General features: G+C 35.3%; 1 protein-coding gene across 5 annotated transcripts in view; it reads left to right on the top strand.

The window, feature by feature from the left end:
- The first annotated feature begins 648 nt into the window (after nucleotides 1-648).
- LOC111047760 (protein tramtrack, beta isoform) overlaps nucleotides 649-24,945 on the top strand; it is a 50,643-nt gene continuing 26,346 nt past the window's right edge. For 2 of the 5 annotated variants that reach the window (XR_005572520.1, XM_039438356.1), the window contains exons 1-6: nucleotides 656-978; nucleotides 2,530-2,727; nucleotides 8,442-8,646; nucleotides 10,212-10,450; nucleotides 16,331-16,592; nucleotides 19,718-19,783. Coding sequence is in view for 4 of the 5 variants with exons in the window: in XM_039438356.1 (XP_039294290.1) it covers nucleotides 2,545-2,727; nucleotides 8,442-8,646; nucleotides 10,212-10,450; nucleotides 16,331-16,592; nucleotides 19,718-19,783 (955 nt within the window). In the remaining variant the exon portion in view is untranslated. Of the gene's footprint in view, nucleotides 980-2,529; nucleotides 2,728-8,441; nucleotides 8,647-10,211; nucleotides 10,451-16,330; nucleotides 16,593-19,717; nucleotides 19,784-22,922; nucleotides 23,839-24,945 lie in introns of those variants that run through there. The other 3 variants (XM_039438355.1, XM_039438354.1, XM_039438357.1) reach the window with 3 other exon arrangements.

The raw sequence follows: 24,945 nt of genomic DNA, 5'->3' as shown, positions 1-24,945 counted from the left end.
CTTATTGTTGAAATCCATTTCATTTTCATTTTCCTTATACTTATCACAGGATATAGTTAATAGAATTCTACATAATTTTTCTGCTCCAACTATTCAATGATCAATATTAAATAATTATATTATCCATTTTGTTGCAGTAGTTAATCATTATTATTGAGCAATGTTCTTGTTTTTCATGAATTCTCATTAAAAAACTGACGTTTTAAGTTAAATTTCAATTTGAAAGATTCCACAACTGAAAACTTTGATTACTAATAAAATAATATTTTATTAGATTACTTTATATTATGAGAAAATACATTCAAGCTTTTGCATCATATTTACATACAGTTATATCATTCAAGTGTGCAATTTTCTAAATAGATTTTGTTCTTGTCAAATACGGCAAACTAAGCGTCCAATTCAAATAAGGCGGGTTGCGCTAAAGCACTGTGATTGCCAACATATTATATTCGTGTTTGAAAGTCTTTTTCGTTTTGAATCAGGAGAAATGTGATTTTAATCACTGATTTGAATATTCTCAATAATTATTTATCGATTTTTAAGAATCTTTTATTATAATATCACATATTTTATTATTGGATAAATGTTTTTATGACAGTCCCTTTTTATGAGAATCCAGCAGCAAAAAGCATTTCTCTGGAAACAAAGTAGGACGACGCCATTTTTTTGTTGTAGTAAATAGACGGCTTGTACGCCAGTTCTAGATCTAGCTTGAATCTGAATTACATTTATTTCAATAATATTTAGATAATGTGATGTGCATGTACAGTCGAAAAGTGAATTTAGGTAGCTGAAAATCAAATAATCAAATCCAATGTCTAAACTTTTGTCAAGTTTACTAACAAAGATGTTTTTTGTGAACGGTCATTTACTTAGCTGTTTTTAAAATTAGGTCTTCTGAGGGTGTTGGCCTCTCTCTTCATCAGGTTAGAAACAAAGCTGGGGGTCTCTTTTCAAATTACACAATAAAATAAGGTAGGTGTCCATTTATTAATTACATTCAAATTTATCCTCATTCAATCATTCTATTATTTATCATGCTTGCAACCTCATGCTTTACGATTTGTTGTTATGTTCAAGTTACGTAGTAGCCTACTAAGTTAATTTATTAGTCATTAATATGCACAGTGTTGAGAAACGCGTCTTATACAAGTTGGTACAATATTACAGGAAGAAGAAAGTTTCAACTCTTTCAAACAATTGTTATAATGCTAAACAATCATTCAAATGCTTTGTTTATCAAATCTTGGCATTTCGTTTATTTTATATCAGACAATGTTTGTTCTGAGAGGTTAAATTCACTCATTCAACATTATTGCTTCAAGTTGATGACTTTTATGAACTTAAAACATAGACCTAGACTTGGAAATTACGACTTATGTATCTATAAATTTCATTTTATATTTTTACCTAACTAGCTTGATTATCTAGGCGTATTAAGCTTTGTAATATTTTTCTAATCTAATCGAAATACACTTCAAAGCAAATAAAATTGAGTGATTCTTATCGTTCCAATTTATTCCAGGTGCTTTATTCAAAACCTATCCACTTGTCAAGCCAATTTGAAAAAGACTATTAAGAGTAAGCTATATTTTTACTGGACATAAAGATCAAAAATGTTTCACCTGCATTGATTTATACTCATTTATTGAATATAAATTAGTCAACTTTTTTCTAAGAGGTGACAGTTGAAACGTTCAACTTGTAACTTGAATGTCTTTCATTCTATGAATTCTTGAATTCTATGCTTGAGCGTCATTTTAGGTGCTTAAAATAAGGTTGGGTTAGATGAGTAAAGGTTAGTATAAAGCCCCAATTATTCAGGTATATTTGACACGATGAATTATTTTGCTCGTGAACAGGATGCTTTGTCTTTTATGGGGTCAACTCTACGAACGAAATATATATTCTCTATAAGAGGCAATGCATTCTGAAGACGTGTGAAATAAATTCAGCGCGTCTTTGGACGTCTATTCACGTATATTTAGGGCCTTAGTTGTTAATAAATGATAAGATGTACTATTTATTGAAACATTTACAGAGGTGGCATATTTTGCCAAGTAGCACTGACTTAATTTTGGTTAATTAATACCATTAATACCTTCAGCTTCATCCATTACTCACAATTGTGGGATCGATGGCGTCAAAAAATCAAAACACGTACAAACACATGAAAAAAACTGTAACAGTTCAGATGGCAGTGATCCAGTGCTCACGCTCTCAATAAAAATTCAAATTATCACCTATAAATTCGTTTACACTGTAGTATGCCTTTGCACACAGTAGCTTCCGGACGGTTCTCCTGAAGGCGGCCTCATCCAATTGCTTCACACTATTAGGCAGCTTGTTGTAGAATTTCAGGGCTGAAATCCTGTAATTCTACATAATTTGTTTTCTACATAAAACACACCTCTGATTTACACCCCTACTGACTTGTTTTATACTCCGTAACTGGAAACCTTAGGACGTAATCTTGAAAAAAGGTATTAACATATCAATTTAATTTTTATCCGTTTTGTTTTTCAGGACTCAATATTCAAGATGGCCGCCGATCATTTTTGCCTACGATGGAACAACTATCAGAGCAACATGGTGACGGAACTGGATACTCTGAGGAGTGAGGAGCATCTAGTGGATGTCACTCTATCCTGTGAAGGACAGAAGTTCAGAGCCCACAAAGTTATTCTGTCTGCTTGCAGCGTCTACTTCAGGAATGTGTTCAAAGTAAGCAATTATTAAAAAATAGTCTAAGTTATAGTAAAACATACCGTATTCAAATGAGATTACAATCGATCATACATCTCAGAGCTCACAAAGTCATTGGGACATATGAATAAAGTTGAGCATTTGCTTATACTTCTAAAATATGGAGCATTTGTTACATTTTCTATGAATAAACGTGAGCAAAACCTTTTGCTCATGCTCATCAAAAAAATAGTTTGAGCATTTGCTCAAAAGTAAAAGCTTTTGCTCAAAATTGTATGAATAAACTAGAGCATTTGCTCAACATTTGAAGCAAATGCTTCAAAAAAGGTGAGTCTAGTCTAGAGCAGCTTATCACCTCTTGCTCATAGTAAAATTGCTCAACTAATCAATATGAGGAAGAAGAAACTATACCAGATACGATCACAACCAATAGTTGAGAACTATAAAACTCTTATTAGATTCAACCATGATATATAATATATCACCATTATCCCTACAAAAGATAGTCATCACAAAATAGGAGATAGGCATTTAAGAAGATGAGAGTGTGGACGATTATAAGAAGGCTATTGATATTATAAGAATATGCTGAAGATTATTATAGAGATGAAATTTTTTCACGCTATTATTTCAAAATTCTAAACTCAACTAACCTATAACTCTATTAATAAATAGAAAACAGAGCAGACGACGCAAACACAAGCGGTGCACCCTATTTGCATATTTAGCGCTTCCGTGAGCTATAAAAACAAACTAAGGCTACAAAAGCGAATCAGCTGATGAAAAATCATTAAAAGACGTGAGCATTTGCTCCAGAGTTAGGAGCATAAGGTAAGAGTATAAGGTAAAGCTTATTCATATAAAAATGAGCAAATGCTTTTGCTTCTACCTTTTGCTCATGAGCAAAACCTTATGCTCCATGCTCTTGCTCATGAGCATTTGCTCTGGTTTTATTCATATGGGCCATTCTGTCTGCTTACAGCGTCTACTTCACAAGTGTGTTCAAAGTTAGCATTTATTCAAAATTAGTGTGCTTAAACATAATTAAATGAGGTCAGAATGAATCAGAAGACCTAATTCCATTGAAGACATTCTCTATTGAGGTCCTCTCAACAATAGGATAATAACCACTCAACAGAGTTGGTGAGTGTGCGCCCAGTGAATGTCTTCAGGTCCTTTATTTCTAAGTGGCTGATCCAAAAGAGTCTGTATAATATCACAGAATACAATAGAAGTTTTCCTATTATAGGAGTTTTCCTGAATATTCTAGGAGTTTTCTCTGATAATATCATCAAGGCCCGGTTTCCGAGCTCGGGATTTAGCTAAGTCCTAGACTTTAAACAGCTGGAGTCAGAAAATTGGTTTACCAAAACGGGGCGTAGTCGCAGTCATTGTCACAGTCACGTTTGAATTAAATTTCGAAAAACTACAAAATTGAACACAAAATAAAAAAAAGAGAAAATAGTGTAAAGTTTTAGCTATTTTGAATTACTTAGGAATGTCTAATTTCGTCAAGGAAAGACGTTTCCAATTATTGAAATGAGAAAATAAAAACTACAACTACTGTTATAAAAGCTGCGACTACACCCCGTTTTGGAAAGCCAATTTTCTGACTCCAGCTGTTTAAAGTCTAGGATTTAGCTAAATCCCGAGCTCAGAAACCGGACCTAACTGTTTAATGAATAATAGGCATCGAGCTTCGCTCCGGAGTACAAAAGCATAGTTTATATTTATTCATTTATACACATAACATAACTCTTTCAATGGATTGGGGAAGGACCAACAGGCACAGCCCAAAACTGTTTCTTTCCCGAATTTTTATGTATACACTATAAATACGGTAGTCCAAAAAGTAGGTTATGTTCCATACACTCTTGAATTCCAATTATCAGTACAATCATTTGAAAACAGAAAAAAATAAATTTAGATTTTTTACAAACCAAATTGAATAACAAAATAACACTCACTAATCACTTAGAACTGTAAAATAATGATTAACTTTGAAAATGTTGATATAAGTACTTAAATTTGAAAAAAATAATGGATCTTCTTGAATAAATCATATCGTTGGTCATGTCAACAAATCAGACAGATCAAGTCGGTTTATCTATAATATTGCCAGTTAATACTTCTCATGAGATCTGCTGATTTATTGCAACAGTTCAACAGCTGAACATAATTCTGTCTCACCTCTTCACAGGCACTCGCATCTCCCGTTATCGACAGACGACGAAATTATCATCTGTTTTTCCAATGATGAATAATTATTATCCTTTTCATGTCCTACAGCGAGTTTTCTCTGGAATGAGACCATGTGCAATCGAGTTTTTATATCAAGAACCGTCTATATAGCAAATTTCAACAAAATCGTTACAGCTATTTTAGAGATCCGTTGGACATGAATACATAACCATATATCTATATACTCATTTACCCTAATAACTAGTAGTTCTGTGAACAGTAGACCTCACGCAGTATTCTCATCCACAAGTACCTGATTGAAACTATAGACCTTATGGAAATACAGCAATAGACTGGCTTCTCCAAACATCTGTGTAATCACTTGTCAGCTGATTTATGATGAATAAATAGTCTGATTTTTACTCTAATATTGGCGTATGAAGGAGGCTCCTTTTACCTTTTATATTATCCTTGAAATGCAGAATTTCCAAATACCTTGTATATACGTCGACGCGCAATTAAAAAAGGTACATACCTGTCAAATTTCATGAAAATCTATTACCGCGTTTCGCCGTAAATGCGCAACATATAAACATTTGAAAATTAAGAGAAATGCCAAACCGTCGACTTGAATCTTAGACCTCACTTCGCTCGGTCAAATACAGAAATTGCTCGCTTAATATAATAGGATAGTTGTCATCTGTGACACTGCCATCGTGATCAAGTAAAGCTTGATCTGTTTAAACAGTTTATTTTCATCTGTAAAATATATTTGAATGACACGATCTACCAGGATTGGCCTGGTTCTTGATAGAGAAATAAATCCTTAGCATAGAATTGAAACATATTTTCAATTCCATCCTACATCAGATAAGCGTATCATATTAGATCCGTGGTCTAGTGGATATAGTGATTGCATAGCAAACTGGAGGTGCCGGGTTCAAACCCGGAACGAACAAATGTTTTCAGCCAAGTCATTCCCGTGTTATCGGTTGAGCACGCTGAATTTTCGGTCCCTGCTGATATATAACAGTCGTGAGGCCCATTAACCGCTTGAATTATTTACAGCCGCAAGACCCATGGACGGCTTCTAAGAATCGAGAATTTTTATTGGTTATAAAACAAATTTCAAGAATGTAGGCAATAGACTTAGTTAATAATATAATATAACATGTACTCACACCATATTGCCAATAATATAATATCACAGGCACATAAATAGTTCATACAATAGATGAAATCTTACTACAAATTAACATCTAAATATTCCAGGTACTCGCTTAAATTATTTACTTAGTCTAGGTGGAACTTTTGTCAAAGACTCACCACCAATAAAAGCCATATGAATATTTTACATGATGTGTCCTGTTGGTTTTTTTTGAGCTATCCAATAATCCTCTGTATGTAATAATTATATTAAGTAAGAATATGAATGCATCAAAATTAGTGTTTCCTTTCTCTCTATCAAACTTATAATATGCAACTCTGGTTTGCGCACAGAAATTTTTTGCCCAATGCAGACCATTTTCTAAAGATTTATTTGGCTTAGTGTATTAATGAAGTTGTTTTTATTCTTTGTTCTTGTTTTATATTGTAAATTAGTACATAAGATTATTACTTTGTAAAGTGCATTTTTTTTAAATAAATATCTTTTGTCTGCCTGTCTGTTGATGAATAAACATTCGAACAAGGATCTATCTAAATCTAACCATGTTATATGTGTAGAACTTATTGTAGTTTTTATAATTGAATTAGCATTCGAACATGGATCTGCCGTCTTCAACTTCATGGTCCAGGTCAATCGTTTCCAACTGAATGAGAGCAAGTCGCAAAACATCATCTGCAGCTTGTCGCGAGGTCTGTCTCATGATCAGGAACCCGTGAAGCTGCTGGGCTTCCCGAGTAGACCATAGGAGATATGGCATTGGAAAAGTGTATGATACACCATGACCAGATATGCCTCTGTCACCTGTCCCTTCAGCTTGAGCAACAGGATTACAGATTCGGGACAGTCTCCTAGTCACCTGCTGGATGTGGCTAGCCCAGCTGAGTTTCGAATCCAATACACTATCACGAATCTGTTCCCTGTTGCTGAAGCTGAGGGGACAGGTGACGGAGGCTTATCTGGTCATGGTGTATCATGCACTTTTCCCCTGCCATATTTCCTACGGTCTACTCATGTGGGGTCATTCAGCCAAGGTTGTGTACATACTGAAGCTGCAAAAACGGGCTGCCAGAATTATAACTGCAAGCGAACATCATACACATTGCAAGCCCATTTTTGTTAGGCTGGGTATCCTAACAGTAGTCAGCCACTTCCTTCTTCTCTGTCTCATGTATATCAAGAAGAATCAACAAAATTTGTTGACTGATGTACATCACCGTAACACCAGGCATCGAGTGCTGTTTGACGTCCCCAGTGTGCGCCTCCAGAGATCGCGGGTATGCTACAGGAGTGCAGCTCTCCGCTACTTCAACAGGAGTGAAGCAGTTGGATACCAGCAAGTTCGAGAGGGTTGTAACCGGTATTTGAGAGCCAAGGCTTATTATGATGTCCTGGAATTTTGAAACGATGACCTGTCTCAAATACTATCTGGTTAATTTGCCAGTAAGTCAAAGAGCAAGGCCTTAGATGCTAGGTACACCTTTTTATTTTTATTTAAATTGGATAATCTTTTTCAATATAATTGTTAAGATTATTATAAGAGTGAGAAAAAGTGGCAACTGAATTTTTAAGTGGTCTAATAAGCGAGTTATGGGTTGTTGAAGTGCTAAACTCCGTTTTCTTTCCAGATCATAAACGGTTTCGAATTTTCCATTGGAGTTTTTTTAATACATTCAGTATATCATTGGCTTTGTTCTAATATGCGTTTTTTCGCGATTAATGCCAAAATAAACAAGTTGTCAAATTTACAAAAAATGGTACTTTTTTATTTATGAACGATATGGGGAATAACATGTTTCAGTTTGGAAAGATACATTTTTTTAATTTTTAAGAGAAGTTGTAATAATATAGTCGAAACCGTTCATGATCTGGAAAGAAAACAGAATTTTGAAAATTAGCACTTCAACAACCCATAACTCGCTTTTTAGACCACTTAAAAATTTCAGTTGCCACTTTTTCTCACTCTTATAATGATCTTAACAATTATATTAAAAAAGATTATCCAATTTAAATAAAAATAAAAAGGTGTACCGAATAGCCTTAACATCTAAGGCCTTGCTCTTCGACTTACTGGCAAATTAACCAGATAGTATTTGAGACAGGTCATCGTTTCAAAATTCCAGGACATCATAATAAGCCCTTGAAAAATATTACTCAATTTAAATAATAAAAAAAGTGTAACGAACAGCGTTAACTAAGTGTGCTTTATTTTATCTTGATCGTTGCCATCTTGATAAATTAGTCTTTTTGTTGTTTAGATTTTTATTGTAACAATGACGCCATCGATCCCACAAGTGTGGGTAATGCATGAAGAAGAAGGTTTAATGATCTATCTAGTTCTAACCATGACATAAGTGTAAAACTGATTTTTTTTGTCAAATTTCAGGAAAACCCTTGCGAGCATCCAGTCGTGATACTTAAGGACGTCTCACACGAGGACGTGGAGGCGCTACTGAGTTTTGTCTACCAGGGCGTCGTTTATGTCTCGGAGAAGAAGTTGGCCTCTTTCCTTCAAACTGCCGAGCTGTTGCAGATCAAAGGGCTAACGGGAGCCGCGTCCAGTATCAAAGAGAACCATAACACCGACAAAGGTTTGTAGTTTTCAACTGCTTATTTATTTAATTTAAATCAGTCGGCTTCTAAAAAAACAGGCGTCAAGTGTGGTCACTGACCTAATTATTTATTTATTTACAATGCAAATGACACTAATGTAATAACATTGAAAGATAAAATAATAAGGTAAGGTAAGAATTTCAGGTGTACAATTTTTATAAAATTTCAGTCCAAAATGAACATTAAAACTATAATTGTTTCGTCGCATTTTAAAATAGAATTTATTCATCATTCTTCTTATCATTCTTGCTTGGGTCATAGATGAGAATAAAATCGAGTGGATAAGTGAAAAGAAATTTTGATAACGTACGAGGAGAGGTAGAAATCACAAAGTGTGAAGAACTTATAATAATAATAATATTCGTATGGCTTTTATTGGTGGGGAGTTCCTGACGGAAGTTCCACCTCCCCTGAATATATCATTTGAGCCGTCAATGGGCCTTACGACTGTCATACTTCAGCCGGGACCGCCAATATAACGTGCCCATCTGATAACACGAACGTATGTTATCAAATCGGACATGTCTTCGAACAAAATTATGTTGAAATAAAAGTTTTAATATTAAAATTCAATTATTAACATGTTTTATCATTGTTGGATGAATAAAATAAATGAATAAATAAACGAAAAAGACATTCAGGGTAAAGGCTTTGAACGAAAAACTGCTGTTTCACAACAGCTTCTTACATAAAATGAGCAACCAATAACTATACATTCACAAAATTACAAATTATAATGATACCAACATAATTTAACTTCAAATAGAGTAGCGATGAATAATGACGAACAACAACAAATCGGAGATTCAAAAACTCAACTTCAAAAGATTTTGTTTGAAGCCTTTTGCTGATGACACTACGTGTGACCTTAAACCATATATATAGATATCTGGTTAAGCGTGTGACGAGCAAGGAGCAAGTGTGTTCAGACATGTTCAACACACTTGTCCTGTCGTTAGTGGCCACCTTGGAGGCTCTGAAATGTATCAGGTGCGACGAAACAATTATAGTTTTAATGTTTATTTTGGACTAAAATTCTATAAAAATAGTACACGTGAAATTCTTACTTTACCTTATTATTTTATCTTTCAATGTTACTACATTAGTGTCATTTGCATTGTAAATAAATAAATAATTAGATTCTAACAGCTGTCTTGAACCAGTCAAGTCTCTTGATATTTATAATTTGTTTTATTTAGTTAGGCCTATGTATTCCTTTATTCATTTCCTCATTCATCTATTTATCGTCCCAATATGATTAATATGATTGGGAGTAATCTTTGCCATTCAATTAACAGACGACGTCCTTAATTTATGGCTATCTTCAAGTTACAATATTTATTATTATTTAAAATGTAAACCTCGACATTTCGAATGAATGTTAAACTTTGCGAATTCATATAAGACCTATGGAATAGAATTATTTTCAGTAGGGAAAAGTAATGAATATTCACTTTTATATCTAATTCACCCACTGTAGATAGAATTATCACTCTATATTCTATCAGTAAATCCCTTCTAAAACGATAATGTTGTTTGACAGGCGGCCCCCCACCGCTGAATCCAACATGGCCGTCGAACAAATCGTCCGCAAAGTCGTCGTGTTCGCCGACACCGCCCAAGCGGAAGAAGGGCACGCCGGTGCGCATCTGCAAGACCAGTGACGGTGGAGGAGGAGGGGACACATCGGACACTAACAGCAACAATGCAGTGGGTGAGGAGGAGGGGGAGATAGCTGTCAAACAGGAGCGCATGGAGGAAGGCGAGACGCTTAGCGTACAGGTTGGTTCTCAATTATTTGTCAACTATGCAGTTAGGCTCAACTCACACTTACGCGACTCAAGTCGAGAAGAGACTGCGACTCTTCACACTCTACACACGACTCAGTCTACACTGAACAAATGTTTGACATACAAGATTGGCAAACAAACAAAACAAACAAATTTCATTTATTCAAGTAGTTGCATATAGAAGACAAGCTACTCAACATTGAATCGTTACAATTAATAAAAATGTGGTGTGGCGCACTCACACAACTTTCCTCGCCGTTATGAAAATTGATAACCTGACGCTAGTGTTCCCGCGCATCTCAAGTCTACTATTCAAAAATTTGAGCCAGCTGGTGACAGGGCAATAACGCTGGAGACACGCGAGGTCTGCTATCTCTTCGTAGTGAATCATTTAATAGAATCAACAGTTGCCAATAGTTTGCAATTGGATAATCACATTTTCTCGATTTTAGAGTTTATTTTTAATTTTAGGTGAAAATGTTACTGAACATTAATTGTAGAGATTTTCATGCTTAATCTTTTCCACTCGAATTTTTTTGTTTAAATTGTATCTGAAGCCTGATAATTGAGAATCTAAAATCAAACTTTGCATAGATGGGGCGGAGCTCCTGAAATTTTTACAGATATGGGACTTGTGGCAGTTGATAGAGCTTATCGATGACTATTTTCAGGTATAACTTTAATCAAAATCGTTGGGGCCGTTTTCGAGAAAATTACCTATGGTAATAGGGCAAGGAAAGTAATAAACACAGAAATTACAATAGTGCAAGGAGGAGACGTCAAAGAAATCACTGCCTTCAGGAGCACCCCCTGGAAGAAATCTATTAATTTCAGTTGATTTAAAGGAAATTTTTATTTTGTAATAATTCTATGATATGTAATTTTCTTCCCTCAAGACATCCACACATTCATCATCCACTGTGTATATCGCTCTTTTCACTTTCCTTGCCCTATTACCATAGGTAAGGAAAGTATTGCTTTCCGAAAAAAATTAAGGTACCCAAATTTCTAAATTTCGATACGTTTCAAGTTCCCCTGAGTCCAAAAAAGTAGTCTGTATGTGTGTGTGTGTGTGTGTGTGTGTGTGTGTGTGTGTGTGTGTGTGTGTGTGTGTGTGTGTGTGAGTGTGCATGTGTACACGATATCTCATCTCCCAATTAACGGAATAACTTGAAATTTGGAACTTATGGTCCTTACAATATAAGTATCTGACACGAACAATTTCAATCAAATGCAATTCAAGATGGCGGCTAAAATGGCAAAAATGTTGTCAAAAACAGGGGTTTTCGCGATTTTCTCGAAAACGGCTCCAACGATTTTGATCAAATTTATACCTTAAATAGTCATTGATAAGTTCTATCAACTGACACTAGTCCCATATCTGTAAAAATTTCTGTAAAAGTCGTCAAAACAGCTGTTCTACAGATGAAATATCTCGACTATGTGTTATTTTTATAGACTGCTCTACCTACCTACCTCATGCACGAGAAGGAGGCTACAAAGTCCATTTCTCAAGGATGGGGTGAAACCCCCATTAGTTTCCCAGAAAGGAGACTCATGCCAGTTGATGGAGCTGATAAATAATTATACAGAGTATGAATTTGAAATAAATCAGTCGAGTAATTTTTGAGAAAATCGTGAAAAACATGGTTTTTCAGTAATTATCCGCCATTTTTCTCGAGAATATTACGCAGCACCTGCAATTTTCCTAGAAATGAGACTCATGTCAGTTGATAGGGCTTATAAATAGCTATCCATGGAATAAATTTGAAGAAGATCGTTAAAGCCGTTTTCGAGAAAACCATGAAAAACATGGTTTTTTAGTAATCATCCGCCATTTTTCTCGAGAATATTACGCAGCTCCTGCAATTTTCCCAGGAATGAGACTCATGTCAGTTGATAGGGCTTATAAATAGCTATCCATGGTATAAATTTGAAGAAAATCGTTAGAGCCGTTTTCGAGAAAACCGTGAAAAACATGGTTTTTTAGTAATTATCCGCCATTTTTCTCGAGAATATTACGCAGCTCCTGCAATTTTCCCAGAAATGAGACTCATGTCAGTTGATAGGGCTCATAAATAGCTATCCATGGTATAAATTTAAAGAAAATCGTTAGAGCCGTTTTTGAGAAAATCGTGAAAAACATGGTTTTTTAGTAATTATCCGCCATTTATTCCGCCATCTTGAATTGAATTTTATTGAATTTCTTATTGTCGGGTCCTCATGGTATAAGGACCTTAAGTTTAAAATTTCAAGTCAATCGGTTAATTAGGAATGGAGTTATCGTGTTCACAGACATACACACATACACACATACACACACATACACACACACACACCACACACACACACACACACACACACACACACACACACACACACACAGACCAACACCCAAAAATCTTGTTTTTGGACTCAGGGGACCTTGAAACGTATAGTAAACTTGAAATTGGGATACCTTAATTTTTTTTGGAAAGCAATACTTTCCTTACCTATGGTAGTAGGGCAAGGAAAGTAACAAGTGGAAAAGATTAAGCATGAAAATCTCTACAATTAATGTTCAGTGAAATTTTCACCTAGAATTGAAAATAAGCTCGAAATTCGAGAAAATTTGTTTACTCACTTGCAAACTTGATTCTATTAAATCATTCACTTTAAAGAGATAGCAGACCTCGTGTGACTCCAGCGTTATTGTCCTGTCACCAGCTGGCTCAGATTTCTGAATAGTAGACTTGAGATGCGCGTGAACACTAGCATCAGGTGATCAATTTTCATAACGGCAAGGACAGTTGTGTGAGTGCACCACACCAGATTTTTAACAGAACTTTCCTCATCCTTCCGGTCATCTTTAAAAAGTTGGAAAAATCTTTAAAATTATGGGGGAGTGAATTTATAATTTTTATTGCGCAATAGTGTGGGCCTTTCTCCAGAAGGGTTAGTCTATGTGCCGGGTGACTGATGATCGAACCACCACTCCTCGTATTGTAGGAATGATCAAGTAAAACAGATGAGAATGCCCTCCAATTTTTACTAATATGTTTGTTGAGGAGGAGCTCATGGACAAAGATTTTGAAAAGTTTGTACAATCATTGTTTGTCAAACAAAAAATTACTGTTTTTCCAAACATTTTCAGTGTTGACAGCTGTAAAACATAAAACCTGTTCTCCTCACAAATATTTTGTTTGGTGACGCGTCCACACAGGCCACGGGCAAACATTGCTTGTCAAACATAATAAAATTTGCCCAAAATCTTTCAACAAACATGTTTGTCGGACATTTGTTCAGTGTGGATACGGCTTAAGAAAGTAAGTTATTGTTATTTATTAGAAAGTGTTGATTTATTAAAAAATTGTTCATTTTTTTAAAGGTATTGACATTTCAAGGTTAGTTCTGTTCACTAGACAACACACTTCACCTACTATTCTCAATAGTAGTGGAAACAGTTACTCGACCAAGTAAGTAGAGTAGAGTTGGCTCGGTAGAGTTAGTGTGCCAGTTACTCGACCACTAACTACTAGTGAAAACCAGGTTTTATGATTGTAAATAATTTAAGCCGTCAATTGGCCGTACGACTGTTATATTATCAGCCGGGACCGACCATTTAACATGCTCATCCGATAACACGGGAATGACCTGGCTAAATGTTTTGTTCCTATCCGGGTGTCAACCCGGGACCTCTAGGTTGCTATCAGGCCACTAGACCACGGATCTAATATGTGCTTATTTTATGTAGAATGAAATTGCAAATATTTTCTATTACCATTGACGATATTTCAAGTTTTATTTGACGAGATTTTCATGTTTTATCGAGTTAGTATGCCAGTTACTTGACCACCAACTCTACTAAAGTCCGTGAGAAATTACTTTTAACACGGCTCTTCCTCGAAGACGGAGCGGTCCGATGCTCTATCCTCCACTAATCACTCCCACTACCTAGCAGCATTCTCCTTGTTTTGTGTATGTGTGAGAGAGCTTTGTAAAGCGTCAACACTCCCCTCCAGCTATTGCCTGGCAATGTTCCAAGTCGTTAACTGGTCAGCAGGTATATTGGTTTGTGTATGTTACAGAGATGTGTTCATCGCAAGAACATGAAGCAAAATGACACGGCGCATCCAATTGTGCGCAGGATGTCCGTCTGTGTCTATGCTACAAACTGTGGAAGGAGAAATGGGTTTCTCCTCTTCATGTTAAAAGTAATATCTCACAGACTCCAGTGAAAGTCATGCTTTAACCTTTCGGATACTATGTTACCTATTCCTACTTGAACTATGAAAGTAATATCAGGGTGTCGTGGATTATTATAAATTTTGCTATAAAATCAATAGTAATATTGATAATGAAAAAAATGTATAAATTTAGTTATAACCTACAAAATATGTATTTTTAATAAAATTAATTGAATGAAAGTAACAAGTGTTTATTCAACTGTTTTCAAATACTTGAAAAACACGAATTAATTTGAATTGAATAATTCATTCAAATTCATATTTCCAAACGTTAAATTCCCAAAAATTGAAAAATGGGAGGGTCAAATGAAGCACAATTTCTGTCTAGAAAATGTTCCACTCTTATGTAAAACTTAGTGCCGTTTGCACACAAGCCGGTTAAATTTTAACCGTGATAGAAAACCTATCAGAGAAGCTTTATTTTTCAAATAAGCCTTCTCTGATTTGGTTCTCGTGAAATTAATCACGGTTGAAATTTAACCTTCCGGCAGTCGCGCTGTTGTAAAAAGTACAACAGTGTCAGTTTTTTGCTGCACAAAACTATTGGATGGGGTGGTGTCAGTGAATGAGTCACCTATGCATTCCAAAACTTTTCTCCCCATCACTCCACTGAGTTGCAGTATCAACCGAGCAATGGTTCAGTCTTTAGGTGCCATTTAGTCGCGACAGTGCATAAGTCGTACTGTGCATAAGATAGGGAAAGACTGTATACGGGGACTGTAAACGAACCAATAACATAGAATTGATGGTTTTGCTTGATGTACCTTATTGGGCTATGAAATGGTAATCATCCAAATGTTCATAGGCGTAAAATAATCCAAGAAGATGGAAAAGTAATTATACAATTAATTAATATTGTTCTGAACAAAGCTCAGGCTAGAGCTACCAGAGGACTGTAATTTACTATTTAAATAATCCAATACAAACAAAGGGCAAAATTTAATCTTCAATTTGAGCCAGGTTATTTGTACAGTTAAACTCTGCATTAATGAACAATAAAAAAGAGCAAAAACTCATCAAATTTATTCCAATCTTGACTACTTGCTCTTCGAAGCCTTTATTGGGTGTTTTGGTCAGGTTCAGGGTGGGACGAAATCTGGGAATAGACAGGTTATTGCTTCCGGGATGCCTTTTCGCGTTCAACTTGCAGGCCATGCACTGTGTTTTGAACAAAGCTCAAACTGGATTCTTTATAAATTCAAATCCGATTCAAATTAATTCAATTCAATACTATTTACGCTGTTATATTCATAATTCACACACACGACACTCAAACAATTTACAAGAAATTTCCGATCGAAAATTACATGACAGACAAACACAATTTTGTTCTTGCAAAAAGAACGGGCTGACGAGACAAGACAGACAAGACTCACAAAAACATCGACAAGGCCAAAGCAGCAGGACGGTCGGCGCCGGCGCAAACACAAGCCTGCTATTGGCAGAACTGCAGTCTGGCATTCTGGCGCTACAATTCGAATTCTCTGGCCAGAACAAATATGTTTTGACAGTAAACAAAGTACATAACACTTGGAAAATTGGATGTTGTAAAAAGTACAACACGCGACTGCTCGTGTGATTGAGTAGGGCGCGACTACCGGAAGGTTAAACATAATTAACGAACTATTTTTGTGTGAAAATTTCAGGTATCCTTAGGCGCAGACGACGACACATCACACGATGGAAGCAGTATGATGATGGCGATGTACCACGATGTGGGTGGAGGGGGTGACTCGAACTCGGCCAGCGTGGGAGGAGGGGAGGGCGAGGAGGATTGTGGTGGGGAGGAGGAGGAAGATGACGGGGAGGTGAAAGGCGCGGGAGGGGAAATGAGTGATACGACGGCAACACTGCTGGAGCGCTCTCTGTCGGGGGCCAGTGTGTCTAGGCAACAGTTCGATATGCAAGGTGAGTAAAGTGTTTAAAAACTTAATAATATTCTATTCTGTTTTTATCTACGACTATTTTGTAGTTAGATATAGTGAAGCTTTAGTAATTCTTCATCTATGACTAGCAGGTAACCCGTGCTCCGCAAGGGTCTAATTGAAAACTTGACAAACTGAAAACTTGACCTCCGGAATCTTGGAGAATTTAAAATAGACCTATAACCATTCTCGCTAAATTAGGAACCTTCGTCTTCTTTCAGCTCAATCGTTTGATTGGTTGGCAGCCTTCAATCTAAATCTGTCCATCGTTCCATTGTACTTAGCTCATAGCACCCAGATCCTTCGTCATTTGTCTTAAATACTGTAGCCGGGGTCTCCCACGAACCCTTTGTCCATCAACTGTACCTTCCAGAATACTTGACGTGAATGCGTCGTGTCTTATTATGTGTCCAATCCAAGAATGTCGTCTTGTCGATTAGGAACATAAATCGGGGACCGAACTTCGCTCTGTAGTACAAAAGCAAAAGCATTATTAAAAAAATTATTACGAAATAAGAAATTATAATAACATTCATACAGAAATGTTCTATCTAATCACAGTAAATTGAGATTAATTCCCACAGGAATGCAAAATTTTCCCTCACACAGGCCCAGTTGCACAAAAGCCGGTTAAATTCTAATCCTGATTAACTCCACGTGAACCAAATCAGAGAAGACCATTTCAAAAAGATTGATCTACTGGAATTAATCAGGATTGAAAATAACCCGGCTTTTTTGCAACCGGCATTAAGTAGGTACCTGATTGAATGATTACAAAACTTCAACAGCTGAGTCATAATTTTGACACAGTCCCACACACACCCATGAACTCGTTCACTCACTTCCATCACCAACAGACGACGAAATAATTATCAGCTGTTTTTCCAAAGATGAATAATAATTATCCTTTTAATGTCCTTCAGCGAGTTTTCCCAGGGATGAGACCTAGTGCAATCGAATCTTTATATTGTAAACCTACTATGTTCTGAATTTCGTTAGAGCCGTTTTCGAGATCCGGTGAAATACAAACATCTAAACATCCAAACATATAAACAGAAGCTGCTCGTTTAATAGTATAGGATATAGTGAGGTTCACGTTATAATGACAGTGGATAAAGATAGAACAATAGCGATTCCGATTCTATAAAAATGTGATGGAGTAACCACACTGAGCATACAGTTTATTCACTGTATCTTCAAATAAATCGTCGTTTATTGCCCTCAACATTGACCTAGAACTTGGAAATTCTCTATACTTATAGCGAATGAATCACCGATTCCAATGATGTTGTTAAATATTCCAAGTTCATTCAATTCGTATGAATAAAATGAAGTTGAAAGTTTTCCAAGAATCTAAAAACGTGACACGAGAAAATTAATAAGCTGGAAAAGCGTTATTAGACAACGTTATAGTATTATAATTTCAGATTAACGCATGAAAAATATTGAAAAATTAATGCATTGCAATAAACGGATAAACCGATCCCGATAAATCCGATAAATTTCGTTCATATAATTGCCCTGAACACATGCTGGTATCGAGCACATGTTCTACGAGAGTCAAAATATCTCATCCCCGAAATTCACAAGCTATGTATAGCCAAACTACAAAATATAAACACGAGCTAGAAGATGAAGAAACCTTAAGTGTTTGAAAAGGATAGTTAGGAGGTGGGGTTTTTGCTTTTATATGGTAAAATGCTTGTATTATATTACAGTAAATGTTTTGATAATTATTGTAAGGCTGAAACAGAAAGCTTGCATGTCAGAAAATGTTTGTGTTATATAATTTGACTATACGTCACCGTATGATTTTCAAGAATGCGATATTTTGCCTACTCTGTACTACAGCCTACGTCACGGCTGCAGTTCCCCCACTCCAATCGCATTTCAACTAAAATACTATAGATGAGTGAACAACCTTCTGTCTACTAACTTTGCATTAACTGTACCTTCCAGAATACTTGACGTGAATGCGTCGTGTCTTATTATGTGTCCAATCCAAGAATGTCGTCTTGTCGATTAGGAACCTAATATCGGGGACCGAACTTCGCTCTGGAGTACAAAAGCATTATTAAAAAAATTATTACGAAATAAGAAATTATAATAACATTTATACAGAAATGTTCCATCTAATCACAGTAAATTGCACAAAAGCCGGTTAAATGTTAATCCTGATTAACTCCACGTGAACCAAATCAAAGAAGACCATTTAAAAAGATGGATCTACTGGAATTAATCAGGATTGAAAATAACCCGGCTTTTTTGCAACCGGCATTAAGTAGGTACCTGATTGAATGATTACAAAAGTTCAACAGCTGAGTCATAATTTTGACACAGTCCCACACACAACCATGAACTCGCTCACTCACTTCCATCACCAACAGACGACGAAATAATTATCAGCTGTTTTTTCAAAGATGAATAATAATTATCCTTTTAATGTCCTTCAGCGAGTTTTCCCAGGGATGAGACCTAGTGCAATCGAATCTTTATATTGTATACCTACTATGTTCTGAATTTCGTTAGAGCCGTTTTCGAGATCCGGTGAAATACAAACATCTAAACATATAAACAGAAGTTGCTCGTTTAATAGTATAGGATATGCAACATTTTATGTTAATCAGTCCAGTAGTTCACACTTGATGATGCATCATTCGTGAAATTCCTATACCGTACGTGCATAAGCAAATTCATTCCTTCTTAATATTATTATCCCGTACGTGTATATGACAATTCTTTCCTTTATTATAAATGATAGATCATGTTGCAATAATTGGATAATTAGTTTCAATATTGACGGTAAAACATCTGTCGTCTCGATCTAGTCCGACGAAATCGTTGCATGCAGTTGCTGCTAATATGGAGAAAACATTAGAAGAGGATGACGGGAGATAAAGGAGAAGAACAAGATGGGGAAGAAGAAAAAAGAAGAAGCAGCAGCAGAAGAAGAAGAGAAATTTGTTTTCTTTTACAGTTCAATATCTACGGCGAGTTTCGTAGTCTGAAAAATTCTGTTTCGTTTTGTATCTTCAGTATTAAGTTTCGGAGACTGCTAATGGTTTATTCACTTGGACGAACTAATCATAATGAAATCCTTGATTCCAGGACCCTTCTCAGCCTTCCCGATACCAGCCCCTGGCCAAGGACTTCCCGACCAACTTACACCCTCTGGTGAGTACCAAACTAAACAATTTCCTACAATCTCTAATTTTCTACTACTGATTCCAGGTATCCTGGAAAAATACTTGTATCTATTTCTTGTTCATTGAATACCATGTGATTTTTCACAATTTTTCATCGATCTTCTGTTTTGAATTTATGTTGTATCAATTTTTAATCCATGTTAATTACTCTTTTTCTTTTATTGTTCAATATATATTTGGGAATTTGTTCGATTGCCTGTGTTCGGAAGGAATACTGATAAGCGCCATATTGATATCTTTCTCACAGATATTACTTTGATGAGAGAAAAGTAATTTCTATCTGCATTTAATTAGAGAAAGTAATTTCTATCTACATTCCATTACAAGGTGGGGCCCTATTTTCTTATTGTTTTTTATTTACAATGCAATTCCATTTAATAAATCACAATTATAATTAAAATAATTATGTACACTATTATGGTGTATACTGTAATATTATGATTTGCTTCTTGATAACTAATTGAACTATTGCACAGAGGTAATTTTCATGTAGTAGAGAGGATGAATTATTAGGTACATGAAAACGAAAAACAATAATAATAAAATTGATAGTTCTTATCTTGAAGTTCTTAAGGTGCGTACAGATATACGTGCCGCGAACATGAGCGATTCACTTTTAATCAGCTGACTATATCTGTATTTTTACAGAAACGGTAAGATACAGATACTAGTAGTTCTGTGAACAGTAGACCTCACGCAGTATTCTATATCATCCACAAGTACCTGTTATGAAACTATAGACCTTATGGAAATACAGCAATAGACTGGCTTCTCCACACATCTGTGTAATCACTTGTCAGCTGATTTATGATGAATGATTCTATAGTCTTATTTTTACTCTAATATTGGCTTATGAAGGAGGCTTCTTTTTCCTTTTATATTATCCTTGAAATGCAAAATTTCCAAAACCCTTGTATATACGTCGACGCGCAATTAAAAAAGGAACATACCTGTCAAATTTCATGAGCATTTATTGCCTCGGTTCGCCGTAAATGCGCAACATATATACATTTAAACATTAAGAGAAATGCTAAACCGTCGACTTGAATCTTAGACCTCACTTCGCTCGGTCAAAAAGCTTGGAATCAGCTGATTAAAAGTGAATTGTTCATGTTCGCGGCGCGTAAATCTGTACGCACCTTTAGGTATTATTATATTTTCTTTTGAATTATATATTGTACAATTCATGTCAGATAACATTTCTTTAGAAGAAAAGATAATATTTATTTTGAATTATTTATTTTTACAATTCATGTCAGATGTCTGACATTAAAGGACCAGTCTCTTGTAATGTGTGTATTCCCTTGATTAAAAGATCCAAAAGTATATCATCTACAAATAGATACAACCAAAGTAATTGTGCAAAACTGGATTAGTATTTGAATTGCAATGTAATGTATTGAATGAAATAACGTCAATGTATTGAACAAAATTATTATTGTCAGCTGTAGATCAATGTTTGGATCCAATAATTGTAGTACAGTATTTTGCATACAAAAATTGTAAACATTTGAAAGTACATTAAAATAATTGTTTGTGTTTATTTATTCATTGACAGATACAATATCTTTCTCAACAACTATGAATGATTGGGAAAGGAGCAAAAGGCTTGAAGCCTAAAACTGTATTGATGAATATAAATAACGATATTACAATGTTTGTAAATATAGCTTTTTTGTTTTGAAAATAGGTTATTAGTAAGTGGTAATGTTAACATTCAGCAACACTGGACTGTATTCATTTCGATACATCGAAGTAATGAATCGATACATCGATCTAATGAATCGATATATCGAAGTACTTAATCGATATATTGATAGTATTAGTGTTGATGTAGCCGCCACACAAGTGCCTTATGGAGGACACAGTATACAGTTGTAATAGTAGAAAAATGCGGGTAAGAGAAGTATGTGAGTGGGAGAGAGCGAGTTGTTCATTGTCTATGTTTGTGTGAGTGAGATAACGCGTACTGTCACTGTCTCCCTTAAAAAAGCCTCAACATATATTTATGAATTTTTTACAACTCGTATATTTTGGAAAACACTTATTAATTATGTATATTTTGGAAGTAGAGATCGATAGCCCCTGTATATTCTGAGTGGTAAATTTTCATAGAAAATATAATTAAATTGAGTAAATAATTATTCACTCATTCCACAACCTGTATTTTATTCAAGTGAATACAGTAAATAAAACTTCATTTTTTTGTAACGAATGACACCCATAATAAACGTAAATTTCTCTTTGCATGTAGTTTTATCTAGTTTTGATAGAACAATAATTGAAATCTCACCATTTCAAGTGAAGAATGTTGATCCATAATTCTGCATAATATTGTTACATCCACAAAAATAGTATGGTTGTTTCATTGCAATCACCAGTACATTGTAGATGAAGTTATAGCATTTATCTTGATGATTATTGACATATCAAAAGTGTCATGACCAAATTTTATACTTTCAAAGTATGGTACATTAAATTGAATAAGTGAAAAAATTCCTTATTGAGATTGATTCTCAGGAAATGATTATTCGATAATCAAATATAATATTAAACGTTTCACAGTCAACTTCCATTTGTCCAAAATATAGCAAATTGAATATTTGAGGAACGACCTCATTGAGATAAAATAATACATTTTTATTTGTTCAATTCAGTTCAATAATATAAATAAATACGTTTTTATAATTGAAAAATTACATAGCTGAGGTTTCTCATTCAAAAACAATCTTCCAAAATATCCTAGTTTTCAATTGATCAATAACAATTGTTTAATCCACATTATATTAGCGGTAAAGTTTAACATTCAAATATAATCTTCCAAAATATACCAGTACCTACATTGAATGGAACAATAACGATTGTGGTTTCACATCCAAATATAATATTCCAAGAATAACAATTGAGACTACACATTCTATTAAAAGTGAGGTTTTAAAATCAAATATAATCACCCAATATAGTACCCAGCCTAAAATAATAAAAGAGTGGTGATTTCACAATCGAATTATGTTAGTAGTTGAGGCATTTTGTTGCGGGAGACAGTGGTTAGTGATTATTATTGCAACCGTATACTGAGTCGTTAGTCATTGGGCACTCTGTTGTAGGCGTGGGCGCGGAAGGGCTTCTGCGCGGCGGCGGCGGCGGAGTCGGCGGGAGTTCGGCGGCGGGCGGCGGCGGCCAACGCGGCGAGTGGCGGTGCATGCAGCCGCAGCGTTGCCAACTCTGCGGCAAGGTGTTCTCCAACTCTGGCAACCTGCGTCAACATGTGTCCAATGTGCACACGCCCGGTCAGCATGTGACGTGCACCTTCTGTTCGCGCGTCTTCAAGAACAAGGAGTACCTGAGGAAGCACCATGTGCAGACGCATAATGTCCCGCTCCGGCGACACAGGAGTAATGTGACGGCAACTAGTAAAGCGACCGCTACCGCTTATTCCTTGCTGAATCTGATGAGTCAGTCGTTGCAGGTCAATCGGTCCCAGTGAGGGTTGGTTGGAGGGGGTGGTGTGTGGAGATGGCTAGAAAGAGTACTGTGACGGTAGGGGGTTGTTGATTAAAGTCAGTACTGTTATGGGAATCGTTGGAGGAGTATTGTGACGGTAGCAGTTCGTGAACAGTTCTGTGTTCAGATACTGTTGTTGGTGAGATTTTGTGATATCTATCCATAATGAAAACACTAGGAGATGTTGTCAGAAATATCACCAAATTAATGAAATTAGTTATTTCTATTGAATAAATAAATAAATAAATGTATTAGCCAAAAAACAGGATGTCACAATTTGACATATAGGCCAGTCAATATAACAGTAAAACACTCAGTCAATACAAATACTGTCAATAAAAAACAATGCAAAGTCACATTTACAATAAAAACATGTATGGTATATTAATCCTATTCATATAACAGTTATATTAATAAATTCTAAATATTGAAATCTTCTTCATTCATTTTCATGCCGATAAACTCTTTAACTGAGTAAAAGGGGGTTTTCAAGAGAAATATTTCTAAAATATTTTTGAACCTCCTGTGATTAAGTTGCCTCACCTCAATAGGAAGCTTATTCATCAATTTAATTGCAACATTCGAGGGTCTTTGATCAGTTTTATGCAGTCTGCTTCGTGTTACATTGAGCGTCTGATTGGATCTTGTATTATAAGAATGAATTGCATTTCTCAACTCTATTTTCTCCGGATTTGCTTTCAGAAATAGTAAGCATTGAATATATATAATGAATATAGAGTTAGAATGCGAAGACCTTTATAAATATCTCTACAATGTTCCCGATTCCGCGCCCTGGCGATGACTCTTACAGCCCTTATCTGCATTATGAAAATGAAAAAAAAATAGTGATAATTTCAATAAATTAGTCATATTTTGACAACATCCCAGTGTTTTCATTACAGTACTGTGTGTTGTTGGCTAAAGACAGTACTGAGTATTGTTGACTAGAAAGAGTACTGTGACGGTAGGGAGTTGTTGGTTAGGACAGTACTGTGTGTTGGTGGCTAGAAGGAATACTGTGACGATTGAGGGTCGTTGGTTAAGGCTGTGCAAAGGCTAAAAATAAACTTTTTACTCGTGATATTTTTCTAAGTTTTTTGATTTGTATATCATCAAGCTTTCTCAGGAAAACATTTTTTCTGATCATTACTTTTTGAGATATGAGCGCATAAAGTTTAAATTTTTGGGACAGAACATTTCAAATTCGGTAAGAGATAAATCCATGAGATTTGTAGGATAGATTCTTCATGGTTTTGTTGATCTAGTAAACCAAACATTTTCTAAAAATATCGATTTTTGAGAAAGTTATTCAATTTACCGAAAATAATTCAACTAAAAGTTTTTTTTGGTAAATTGAATAACTTGAAAATTGATATTTTCAGAAAATTTTCGCTTTACTAGATCAACAATACAATGAAGAACCTATCCTCTGAATCTCAAGGATTCATCTCTTCACCGAATTTGAAATTTTCTGTCCCAAAAATTTAAACTTTTGGCGCTCATATCTCGAAAAGTAATTGTTGAAAAAAAAAATGTTTTTCTGAGAAAACTTTTTCATTTTGATAGCTTGATGATATACAAATCGAAAAACTTTGAAAAATATCATCAGTAGAAAGTTCATTTTTA

Source organism: Nilaparvata lugens, chromosome 11 (assembly GCF_014356525.2).
Source record: "Nilaparvata lugens isolate BPH chromosome 11, ASM1435652v1, whole genome shotgun sequence".
NCBI lineage: Eukaryota > Metazoa > Arthropoda > Insecta > Hemiptera > Delphacidae > Nilaparvata > Nilaparvata lugens.
This window is presented reverse-complemented; position numbering and strand designations above follow the sequence as displayed.